Raw genomic sequence first — 12782 nt, 5'->3', positions numbered from 1 at the left:
GCAGGTACAGTTCTCTGTGGTTCAAAAAGTACAGCAACTGCCGACGCAATAATGAACTTGCGAGCATTGCTACGTAATTGACAACCTTTCAAACATTACATAACAGTTCAACGTTCTACTATATTCACCTTTATGTTGATTATGTGTTTAAGCGTTTAAATATATGTGCAGCATTTCATTCACCTTCAGATAGTAAGTATTAAATTGATGATTAATGCACAGGGGGCAGCAAGCATGTAACTGATTGATCGATCGATCGATTAATTGATTGATTGATTTATTATTTGGTTTAATGATTGATCGATTGAATTACCAATAGAAGATGGTGGTGGTGGTGGTGGTGGTGGTGGTGGTGGTGGTGGTAATATGAAAGAGACAGAAGTCAGGGTAAAGTGTTTCCTAACAGATTACATGATGCTAGCATTTCATTTCACTCGTTAACGTTATCCTCCATTCATTTCAGCGGTCATGAATTATTCTATGAGCTATTGCATACGTTTAGCAGGTGGTTGGTGTTATCCATCCATCAATCCATCAATCCATACAGGTAAAGATTAATCATAGTCTTGGATATACAACGATGTTTAATTCCACAATAAAATATTTATTTCCAGTGCATCTGTGAAGAGATAACTACAGAAAATGTTTTCTATGTAATATCAGTTATTACCGCATCATGAAGATTGGAATTGACGGAAATCATTCAAGTGCTCTGTTGGTCCTGATTCTTGAATAGCTTTATCACAAAACATACAGAAATCGATCAGTGACAATTAAACATAACCACAAAGGAGATATCGTACATTACAACGAAAATCATAAACCCTGAAACAAAACCTCGCCTGACTCGACAAAAATCTCGGATAAAATGAGAACCAAATATACACTAAAACTATACATTACATTATGACTTCAATTCCGACTAGTATCATTGTACAAATTTAGAAAACCTAATGAAGGCGTACACACACCATGTCAAATGTTAACTATCCAAACTTAAGCCTCTGTTTCACTGTAAGGCGGGGGAGGTGAACTGGGTGTAGGAATCAAGCGTATGTCTTTGACTTTACCGTCAGTAGAGGCAAGTGTACAATAAATGCTGAAATCAGATGTACTTATGCAACATCTCTTTCAAAACTTCAACAAAATGTGTCGGTTCTGTTATTTGCAAGTCTACATTTAATGATGAAGATATATTAAAAAGTAGTTGTGGATACATTATAAGGTACAAAACTTTACTATAAATTACAGTATCACTCCAATTCTGACTAGTAGGACTGTACAAATTTACAAAGCGCAAGAAATTGTACACACAACTTGACGCTTGTCAAATGTTAACTATCCAAACTTAAGCCTCTGTTTCACTGTAAGGCGGGGGAGGTGAACTGGGCGTAGGAATCAAGCGTTCGTCTTGGACTTTGCCATCAAGAGGCAAGTCTACACCAAATGCTGATGTACTTAATACAGACTGGGGTCTTTCCTTCAGGTCTTCTCGCATCGTTGTGACTTGCTTGTATCTTTTTCCACTGGAGACCCTATAGTTAAATCGTAACAATGGACGTAACTTATTAACAATTAAGTATAATACACAAAGCGGAAAATATTTAATGCACATGCCAAAACTGTAAGTTTGATGCATATAAAACCTCAACGTTCTTATACAAGTTCTAATTGATCAGAATAGAATCACATGACCTTCTAATTCTTAAAATTGCCTATTATCTGCAAGGTGATATTCGCCAACCCGTGTAGAGACTATTGGCCAAGACTGTTGCCCGCTGGAATCATTTCAGTCAACGTACACATGTTTGAAGCCAAAGCCATATTGCACTACAGTGAGAGAAGACACTAATAATAGTAACACCAAACTTGCAATAAATAAAATAATATTATCTGCATGCAAATTTTAGAAATTCACCATGAAATAAAAACTGTTTACACCCATGACGCTTGGCGTATATTTATTGTTATTTATTTCAAATGCTAAGGCCTCAGCCCATCGCACAGAACATTTTATACAGTAGAGAAGAAAATATTTCTGACATTACGGGTGTGAAAAAGAGTCGTTGTAGTAGCAATAATAACATATTTGATTAGGTAAAAATCACAATTTATTGCCTATCCCTGGGCTAGCACTTCTTACCAAAGTTTGTTGATGTCGTCGCCTTCGTTTGGTAAAGAGTGCTATAAGTTGTGATATTACCCTAGCTGACACGTGTCACTGGTTAACTATTTAAATTTAACTATTTAAATACACACACACACACACACACACATACATACATACATACATACATACATACATACATACATACATACATACATACATACATACATACATACACACACCGTACAAACTTACTTCTTTGCGATGAACACAATAAGTAGTATGACTGCTACAACAGACACAATTGTTGCAGTAATTGCAAGTGGAAGTGCTATGCTGTCACCACTTTCTCCATCTACGAAAATCGTAGTGCCTGCCTCCGTGGAAGGAAGTTCTGAAATTAAATGTCAAACTCGTCAAAAACTATTACACATGTTTGATTGAGTTAATGTACATATTATAAACTTTACCTTATATGTTCAATATCACTTTGCTGAATAATATCGTGGTTGAATAGTGCAGATCATAGATGAAAGTATGTTTAGCGTGTAAAGTTTTTGCAGTAAATATCCGTAAAGAAATATTGAAACATAAAATGAGTAAATGTATAATATGCACTAGAGATTGACACTGGTAATATATAGTTATATATATATACTTAAGTAGAAAAAATAACTTTATACACAATTTTCAAATAGTGTTATAATTTTGTCATAAAAACAAAAGACGGAATGGATATTCCTTGCAAAATAAAGTATAACAAAATTATCGGATGGAATTTGTTCTTTAGATCACTAACCTTCGGTCGTCAAGCACATCACAAATATAATTGTGTATTCCTTTTTTCGTCATTGTTTTGAGAATCACAGTGTTAAAACTGTTAGTAAAATTTTGTCCAAATGGTTAAGCAGCTAAATTCGACGAATAATGTCTAATAAATCGGGAAATGCATTCACAATAGCACTGAAAAATAATTTCCATAGGGTTGCATGTGTATTTCAAATCTTCCAATTGGTGGATCTGTACAATATTATGGGTAATGTTAGTCAACTTACCAACACAGTCAGAAATACTAGTTGCACCACGACCATGTGATGTCATACCATCCGGACATGGTTTACATTGTTCCTGGCCTTGCTCGTCTTGGTAGTAGCCTTCTAGACAGGCGTAACAACGTGGGTCTGACCATTCTGCTAACCAAGTGAAAAAAGTACCAATACCACAGGGGACTGTCAAACAGAAGATATCAATAGTATTATTATTTTTAAAAAGCCGAATCTAAAAAGAATATGATATATAGCACTGGTTCACATCACAGGTTAAATAACCGTCAAAATAAACTACGTTTTTTAATTTAAACACTAACATGCAGAATTGTATAGATGGCAAATATCGCTTTCCATATCTGACACAATGATGTATACCTGTTGGACCATGTGTTTATAACTAGCAGCATCATACATACCACAATATCCATTTTCCACTTCCACCGCTCCAGGTGCACAAACGTCCCATCCTGTTATGTTGACAGCTTCCATGTTTAGAGTTACAGAGACACCATCCACGTCAAATGTCATGTGACCCTCTTCTGTCAATCTTTCCAGTAATTCGATTAAATCATTAACATTTTGTTGTAGGTCGTTGAAAGTATTATCGAACGGAGTCTGTATGTCCCTTTTTAATAAGTGTATGCTCCTTTTCCTTTTCCGTGATGTCGGTTTTCCTGAAAATATGATTTTGATAAATATTTCACGACTATGTTGCGTTTCAAATAATATTGTACTTTCGTTTCCTGGAAGGGTGGGAGTGCCACTTGCCAAACATAATATAATATAACTTTATTGCCATTTTCATAAAAATGCATTAAAAATTGGCTTTCCACGTGCACTCATAAAAAGAGGTGAATAAAATTGAAAACTAAAGATTGCAAAGAAAACAACAATTAGATATAACGTCGCAAAGAAAATGCAAGTGAAAAGTAAAAGCAACAGAAAAAATTGATGTAACACATGAAACGATTCAAAACACACATGATGGTTAAAAAGATAAAAGTTGTTTTTACGATCATTTACGAAGAGGGTAGGAACGTCAGATACGAGTACAAGGATATTAAAGAATGGCGAAAAAGAGGAGAGCACGACGTGAAGTGTCGTCATGTGATGGCGCCCTCTTATTCTATTTGTGTCACTAAATACAGCTCAACACTTTTTTTCTTCAAATTTTGAGAACTTGGTATAATTCTATATTATGTTTACCATGCTGTAAAGAAAGGAGTCTTTTGTTATTTTGATTCTGTAGAACAATGGAGTTTTCCCATGGTACCATGGTTTCCTCCTGCATTAACACTTAAATTCGCCAGGGGTCGGTCCTCACTGGACTTCTTTGGAAAACAGTGGTTAAAACTGAAAGAACCAGCCTCTATAACATTGACATATACCGCCCTCGTTTACAGGACTACTGGGATCGTTATCTTTACCTGATTGTTGTTGTTGTTGCTGTTGTTGTTCAAGACTGAAACTAACACTCGGATGAACTATATCATCAACATCTTCCATTCGGAATGATTTCTTCTTAGCATCGACATCGTCATCACATGAGATCACCTGTCAAGTAAAGGAAGTGATGATGACATTAACTAACACCTTAAACGTTATATAAAAAAAACATTTGATTGACAGAATGGAGTACATAGATATCATATAGTCGAATGTCAATTTAATTGTTTCAATAGTACATGTCAAAGTCAAGGTGATATGTTATTATTCATCTCTCCCAAACTATCAAGTTGTATAAAAGCACAACATTTACCATGCTCTCATCGACCAACATCTACTCACAGAGATTTATAGAACAAGACAGACAGACAGACAGACTGACAGACAGACAGACAGACAGACAGACAGACAGACAGACAGACAGACGGACAGAAACACAGCCAGCCAGCCAGACACACACACACATACATACATACATACATACATACATACATACATACATACATACATACATATAGGTACGGACTTCTAGAAATACATGTTTCAAAAGTTTCATACCTTTACATCAACAATGGAACAAGCATCAGAAAGCGAGCACAATTCTTCTGTGGTGTACTTTTCAAGAATGTTCCTGATCTCGTCTACAAGAGACTTTAACTTGTCATCCGAAGTACATGGCATGTTTGGAATTGAAACGATGACTTCTGCGTGAATGGCGGGTGCGATTTCTTTTTCTGTTGAAGTATACATGGATATATAAATGTGTTTTAGCGTTTAACTATGAAAGTATGCGTTGCAAAATGTACCAACTATAATTATGGTACCAAAACTGCTGGTCTGTTCCAATGATATCAGTCTTAACCCACCACCATTTCCACCCCTCATAAATAAAAACAATGGCAAAGTGAAAATATATATAATAAAAACTACTGTACAAACAAAACCTGACCCATGATCAGTCATATTATTAACAATGGGAAATGTGACGACTGAAAACACTTTTCTTTGGAAAAATATGAAAATAACAATGCATGATATGAAATTAGCTTACTTGTACATGCTGGTATACGGGCCGAAGGATTATAGACACGTTCATGATTCCATACCCAACTAGTGCTGGGACCACATAAATATACTGGTCTTGGTGCGTGTCCAAATGCATAGCCAGCGATGCATGAAACATTACACTCTATTTCATTGCCATCTACATTACAATCGAGATCACCATTTTCAGGTGCTTCTAATTCACGACATGCTGTAGAAAATAGAAGGTACAAGGTACTATGATTACAATAATACGATTTTAGTCAATCTAATATTTCCATTTTGATCGTCGACTGTGATAATGTAAACACATTCGTTCATAACTGATAATTATGTCGTTAATTATTAGAAGACATCTATGTGATGTATACAATATTTATGTACCTCAAATATATGCCCGGTTTGGTTGAAATTGAGTTTTGGTGTCGGAGATAGGGTTGTTATGGCAACCCAACGGATGAACTCACAATGAAATGAGTGAAAAGACGGGTTATTTCTATAGCCCCTCTGGACTGACCCACCTAACTTAATAACATGTTAACTTTATTGAAACTTAAACTTTGAACTCTGTTTGATTAGATTAGCTTGGATTGGATTAGATTAGATTAGATTAGATTAGAGTAGACTAGACTAGACTAGATTAGATTACTTTATTGACCAATGCGACTATAAAAATCGAAAAGAAATATGACTTGGTGTTGCTTGCTAAAACGATCTACAGCACATGAGAAATACAGCATGATACACATACATACAGTTCATAAAACCTATAATACAATACGGTAAAATACAATAATCACAACTCTTATGATAAAAGGAATTGAACCATTCCGATAGGATAGTAAAATGACTCAGGAGGAGCTGTGTGAAGTAATTGCTCTCGGATAAAAACTTTTCTTAAAACGTGTAGTTTTGGTTCTAAAGCATCTACAATTTGTTTGTTTTTATTTATTTTTTTGGGAAAAAATATGCACATTTGTGATGAAGATGTTCTCATTGATCACTTACAAGGGCACTCCTTATCGTTACATGACCGTGTTTCACTCGCCACTCCATAACAATCTAAACCACCATTCAACGGTGCTGGTTCATCACATGTTCTAGTATGGTACTGTGTTCCACCACCACACGTTGCTGTACACTCAGACCAAAGATTATATTTGGACCACTGACCGTCGACTGTAGGTAGAAAACGTTGTTATTGGGAGCCAATATTTACCTAAGGCCAGAGACTGGCTTTAATGGTTCCAATGCTATTCGTTATGTCGAGTTAAATAGCAAAGTATCTAGGCCAGGTTTACTTGGGTACTCCTCGAAAGATGTGTACATAGGGGAACATATGTGAAAATATCGTCTAGTCTTGTCACTTCTGGTATCACTGACCTCGGTGACCCTCTAAATGCATGTACACCGTGTAGAGAAACAGTTAACGAAAATTAGGAAATAACTTGGTGATGAATTTGTTAATATGTATGCTCTTCTGGGTTGTATTTTATTTAGTTCATTTCATCTCAAATTACCCTCGCCATTTTTCACCAAAGACGTGGATCATCAATTATTTTAAGACATCATTAAAGATATATCAAATACTTGCCAATTTGCACATCACAGAGATAACCTGTAAACCCATTTTTACAAATACACGTATAGTTGGTCCCTTTGATGTCACATGTTGCTCCATTCTGACAAAGATTACCGTCGCAGAAATCAACGTCGGATTGACAGGTTAGACCTGTGTACTCAATAGGGCATTGACAGTCAAAGGTATATAGACCATCAGTACAAGTCCCACCATTAAAACATGGAGTACTGGAACATTCATCATGATCTGAAAGTAAGCACAATACAATACATGCCAAAATAATTTAGGTATAACTGAACTTAGAACAAGCCAGGATATTCGCTGATGTTTGAGGTTAAATAACAACGAATTTAAATGTATTAAAGTCTGGTTTTACTTTCGCTTCATTTCTTATGCATTAGTAGTAAACATAGAAAAATTCTACCAAACCTGCACTTCTCGAAAAGTGCGCGCTGAAAATTAGCACATCTGCCTCGGAAACTGGTATGATTGGAAGTAAACACAGCTATAATCGTCACACCTCATAAACCATTGCCCAAACAATGCTGAATCAATTTCAAAAATCGAGGAAATGTATAAGACTTGATTGGATCAAGAACCCATTCACTAAATGCTTAGAAATTGACATTATATTTCACACAATCAACGCTCTAGAGAAACATACCATCACATTGAGATGGAACATGAATGTCAATTCCATTGTCTTGAATTCCATTCAAAAGAGCTGACCATGGTACAAGAGTCCCTCGTATGTTGCTATGACACGAATTGGCAATCTCTTTAACTTTGTCCTCGTCCAAAGCTTCATCCCAAATGTCCAAACCACTGACGTCTGCCTCAGCTGTCATCATTGGTCCTATAGAAAGAACAAGAATAATGACACCAAGAAATAGACACTGTAGAAAAAATGACGATAACAATGTTTATTTCTCAAGGCAATCATAAACCTTACGTAAAAAACAGTAAGTAGAAATCAATAAGATCATAACCCAAACACGCAAGGAAAAAATGAACAGTACAAATGAAGAAGGCGAGAAATATCAATTTAATTTACTAAGTGTCATGTTAAAATACTATTAATTCATGCCATTTCTAGTTACGATTACTTTCTAAAGAGTTCAAATCAATTAATACTATAACGAGTACTATAAACATACTATTGTTACCAATAGCATATTGGTAATTTTAGTAAATTCTATATTTTGTATTTAAAATTATCTAACTTTAGCCATGGTCATGATAAGGTCACTATGTGTCCTTATTACTTATAACCTAGCTAGGCTAGTTAAGAAAAGGTAAACATTTCTCAAATAACTAGAATTCATATTGATCATTTATCAATGTTGTGTCATAAATCTATAATTTCCTCTTTAGCGGGTAAAAGTATTTCCGACAATGTTTATATATTTCGAGTGTAGTGAGTAACGTCTACTGTTATCATGGCTAGACACGCTATGTATTGTTGTGATGTAGTCGACTGCCCACATATCGCAGTAGTGACGCTAATTACAATGTAAATATGTATATTGTTTAATGTAATTACAACAAAAGACTCTGCCATGCCCGATCTCAGCGCTACCTATGTACAGAAACAAAGTCACATTGCTATACTCAATATTCGGTCTACAAGGTGCTTCAATACATCTCACTAGTGGACTATACATTTTACAATACTTTTAGTTTTTGTGCCTGGGATGTTCCAAAGCCATATCAACTCCCTCTCTTGACGCTTTGGTTTACATTAAAATATTTAGAAAATCACATTTATCGAGTAATTTTGGAGCTTTTGGAATAATGGAGAGGAGGAAGTGAATAAAAGGTTCGGCTAAGCACAATGAGGAGACAGTCTTGGTTTTACGCGAGACAAAAGTAATGCAACGTATGCCATGCTAACCACGTTTTCCATTTCTTCTCTTTTTCCCCAGCTTAGAAAATAAACCTATGTGGATCGGAGTCTACTGAACTGATTCTGTAAAGTTCAAGCTATCCTTTGTACAATGGGGAGATATAACAGTGGACCATTCTAATATAGCTACATGATCTGTCATCTAGATTGATGAGATCAGAATCACACTATTATCTGGCGGGGGCCTGTCTTGAAAACAGAACACTATATAGTCATCTTACCTTTTATTTCTAGTTCAATGTCATAGCCATTCACATTAGGTACAGATAGGAATGTTAATCAGAAAACTTACCATCACTATCCAGTAGCATTATAATGGCGCCTTCCTCTGGCAATAAATCATTTAATCTGAAGTTGTCTTCACTGTGTTCTGATTTGCCATCTTTGTACACTTGTAAACCACCACTAGAGCTGTCCCACGTGACACACACGTGATGCCATTTTCCGTCATGGACCGTCGCAGTTATTTCCACAATATCCCTAGGAGTGATTGTAAAATATGCATTGGTATAATTGATTTGATATTCATTTAGCGATTCTGTCTTTCTTTTTCTACGTTATCTATTCAGAACTTTAGTGCATTAAGTCACAAAACACCATTTATGGAAGTTGTCTTCAGTATTATGTACACTATTTGGTAGTGTACAGGCTATCGAGTGGAGACATTTGTCAATGTCGGTGTTAATTGAGATTTCATGACAGCGAGAGACAAGACTGAGATAGAATATGTTAATATTGCGAGTTATCTTAAATATCTGAAATACTCTGTCTTACCCATTAATTTCAACATGGATCCCGCTTTGTGTTACGTCGATAGAAAATATGCTGATACCATTATTGAAGTACTCAACATATAAAGTAAATAACTCTGATGTTGACGTTACTCTTGTCCAAAATGCGACGGTAAACGCCGAAATAGACGTTGAACGATTGATGTCAAATTCCATGTTATCTGACGAATCGGATGTAAACCTCATATCATAATCAGATGGTAGTACTGTCAAAAGAGAAAAGGACAAGACATTTAAAAAATATGCCATTTCATTTACTATAAAATCAACGTTAAATGTATTTTTCTTCTGTTTCCTATATGGAGCAGTAGGTGTGTGTATATATATATATACTCAATGAGGATTAGAACACATAAATAATCTTGACTTCATTGATTGTCCAACGCACACCATGTTTTAATTCTATTAATGTCAGCAGCAAAAATAGTATTAAAGATAAACTGCAAAAAAAAGTCAAGATGCCTGTTGACAGTCTATGTCAGAATACTTTATAGACATTCTACTATATTTTACCTTGATCGCATAGACTACCAATGAATCCTTGAACACAGGCACAAGTGTATCCATTGTGCTCATCAATGCAGCTCCCTCCATTCTGACATGTAACAGCCAAACATTCATTGGTATCCTCACCACATAATGTACCACTGTGGATAACATCAAAATGTCACTATGTCAATCATGATTAGCCTATGCAATATGACATACTATAGTATATGATAATCTACATGTATGTTCCATATCTACTTAAATACATTAACTTCACATATGTGTGTGTGTGTGTGTGTGTGTGTATGTGTGTGTATGTCTGTATGTGTGTGTATATATATATATATATATATATATATATATATATATATATATATATATATATATATATAACTAGAGTATACTTTAATCGACAACTTGCTTTTCTTTATAATGTTGTTCATCTACCTTTAACTATAAAGACCAAATAATATCAAAATATTTAGAATTGTGTAGACAAGGATTAGCTCGAAGAACAAGGAATTCCTTCCTTGATAACGCTCTGCCATAAAGCTATAATACAAAGTCCATTATAAATTTTTCACAAACGTAAACGCCCTGTCACTTTCAGCAAGTCACAATACATGTTCCTGGATAGGATGCTTTGTATCAAGGATTTGGTAAATGAAGTTTTCATAGATTAGGTAGGGATATAGCTGAATAGTAGGGAAGACATTTACAAACCCAGTGATGAAAAATGTACATATACAGACTGTCCTACCTGTACCCGTCAGGACAAACCCACAGTGGTGAAAAATGTACATATACAGACTGTCCTACCTGTACCCGTCAGGACAAACCCACAGTGGTGAAAAATATACATATACAGACTGTCCTACCTGTACCCGTCAGGACAAACCCACAGTGGTGAAAAATGTACATATACAGACTGTCCTACCTGTACCCGTCAGGACAAACCCACAGTGGTGAAAAATATACATATACAGACTGTCCTACCTGTACCCGTCAGGACAAACCCACAGTGGTGAAAAATATACCTATACAGACTGTCCTACCTGTACCCGTCAGGACAAACCCACAGTGGTGAAAAATGTACATATACAGACTGTCCTACCTGTACCCGTCAGGACAAACCCACAGTGGTGAAAAATGTACATATACAGACTGTCCTACCTGTACCCGTCAGGACAAACCCACAGTGGTGAAAAATATACATATACAGACTGTCCTACCTGTACCCGTCAGGACAAACCCACAGTGGTGAAAAATGTACATATACAGACTGTCCTACCTGTACCCGTCAGGACAAACCCACAGTGGTGAAAAATATACCTATACAGACTGTCCTACCTGTACCCGTCAGGACAAACCCACAGTGGTGAAAAATGTACATATACAGACTGTCCTACCTGTACCCGTCAGGACAAACCCACAGTGGTGAAAAATATACATATACAGACTGTCCTACCTGTACCCGTCAGGACAAACCCACAGTGGTGAAAAATGTACATATACAGACTGTCCTACCTGTACCCGTCAGGACAAACCCACAGTGGTGAAAAATATACATATACAGACTGTCCTACCTGTACCCGTCAGGACAAACCCACAGTGGTGAAAAATATACATATACAGACTGTCCTACCTGTACCCGTCAGGACAAACCCACAGTGGTGAAAAATGTACATATACAGACTGTCCTACCTGTACCCGTCAGGACAAACCCACAGTGGTGAAAAATGTACATATACAGACTGTCCTACCTGTACCCGTCAGGACAAACCCACAGTGGTGAAAAATATACATATACAGACTGTCCTACCTGTACCCGTCAGGACAAACCCACAGTGGTGAAAAATGTACATATACAGACTGTCCTACCTGTACCCGTCAGGACAAACCCACAGTGGTGAAAAATATACATATACAGACTGTCCTACCTGTACCCGTCAGGACAAACCCACAGTGGTGAAAAATGTACATATACAGACTGTCCTACCTGTACCCGTCAGGACAAACCCACAATGGTGAAAAATGTACATATACAGACTGTCCTACCTGTACCCGCCAGGACAAACCCACAGTGGTGAAAAATATACATATACAGACTGCCCTACCTGTACCCGTCAGGACAACCCCCACAGTGGTGAAAAATATACATATACAGACTGTCCTACCTGTACCCGCCAGGACAAACCCACAGTGGTGAAAAATATACATATACAGACTGTCCTACCTGTACCCGCCAGGACAAACCCACAGTGGTGAAAAATATACATATACAGACTGTCCTACCTGTACCCGTCAGGACAACCCCCACAGTGGTGAAAAATATACATATACAGACTGTCCTACCTGTACCCGCCAG

At 36.5% G+C, this 12782-nt stretch overlaps 1 protein-coding gene across 1 annotated transcript in view; it reads right to left on the bottom strand.

The window, feature by feature from the left end:
* Positions 1 to 578: 578 nt before the first annotated feature.
* Positions 579 to 12782, bottom strand: part of LOC144439473 (uncharacterized) — a 45333-nt gene continuing 33129 nt past the window's right edge. Inside the window, exons 30-42 of the mRNA XM_078128761.1 lie at positions 10439 to 10572; positions 9909 to 10131; positions 9427 to 9614; positions 7893 to 8084; positions 7241 to 7474; positions 6655 to 6825; positions 5654 to 5857; positions 5161 to 5336; positions 4584 to 4710; positions 3573 to 3830; positions 3163 to 3336; positions 2363 to 2501; positions 579 to 1535 (exon numbers count right to left, since the gene is read on the bottom strand). Of these exons, the coding sequence (XP_077984887.1) occupies positions 1349 to 1535; positions 2363 to 2501; positions 3163 to 3336; positions 3573 to 3830; positions 4584 to 4710; positions 5161 to 5336; positions 5654 to 5857; positions 6655 to 6825; positions 7241 to 7474; positions 7893 to 8084; positions 9427 to 9614; positions 9909 to 10131; positions 10439 to 10572 (2407 nt within the window). The 3' untranslated portion in view covers positions 579 to 1348. The remainder of the gene's footprint in view (positions 1536 to 2362; positions 2502 to 3162; positions 3337 to 3572; positions 3831 to 4583; positions 4711 to 5160; positions 5337 to 5653; positions 5858 to 6654; positions 6826 to 7240; positions 7475 to 7892; positions 8085 to 9426; positions 9615 to 9908; positions 10132 to 10438; positions 10573 to 12782) is intronic.

This window comes from Glandiceps talaboti, chromosome 8 (assembly GCF_964340395.1).
Source record: "Glandiceps talaboti chromosome 8, keGlaTala1.1, whole genome shotgun sequence".
Taxonomy (NCBI): Eukaryota; Metazoa; Hemichordata; class Enteropneusta; family Spengelidae; genus Glandiceps; species Glandiceps talaboti.
The sequence above is the reverse complement of the archived record's forward strand: the minus strand, read 5'-3'. Positions and strand labels throughout refer to the sequence as shown.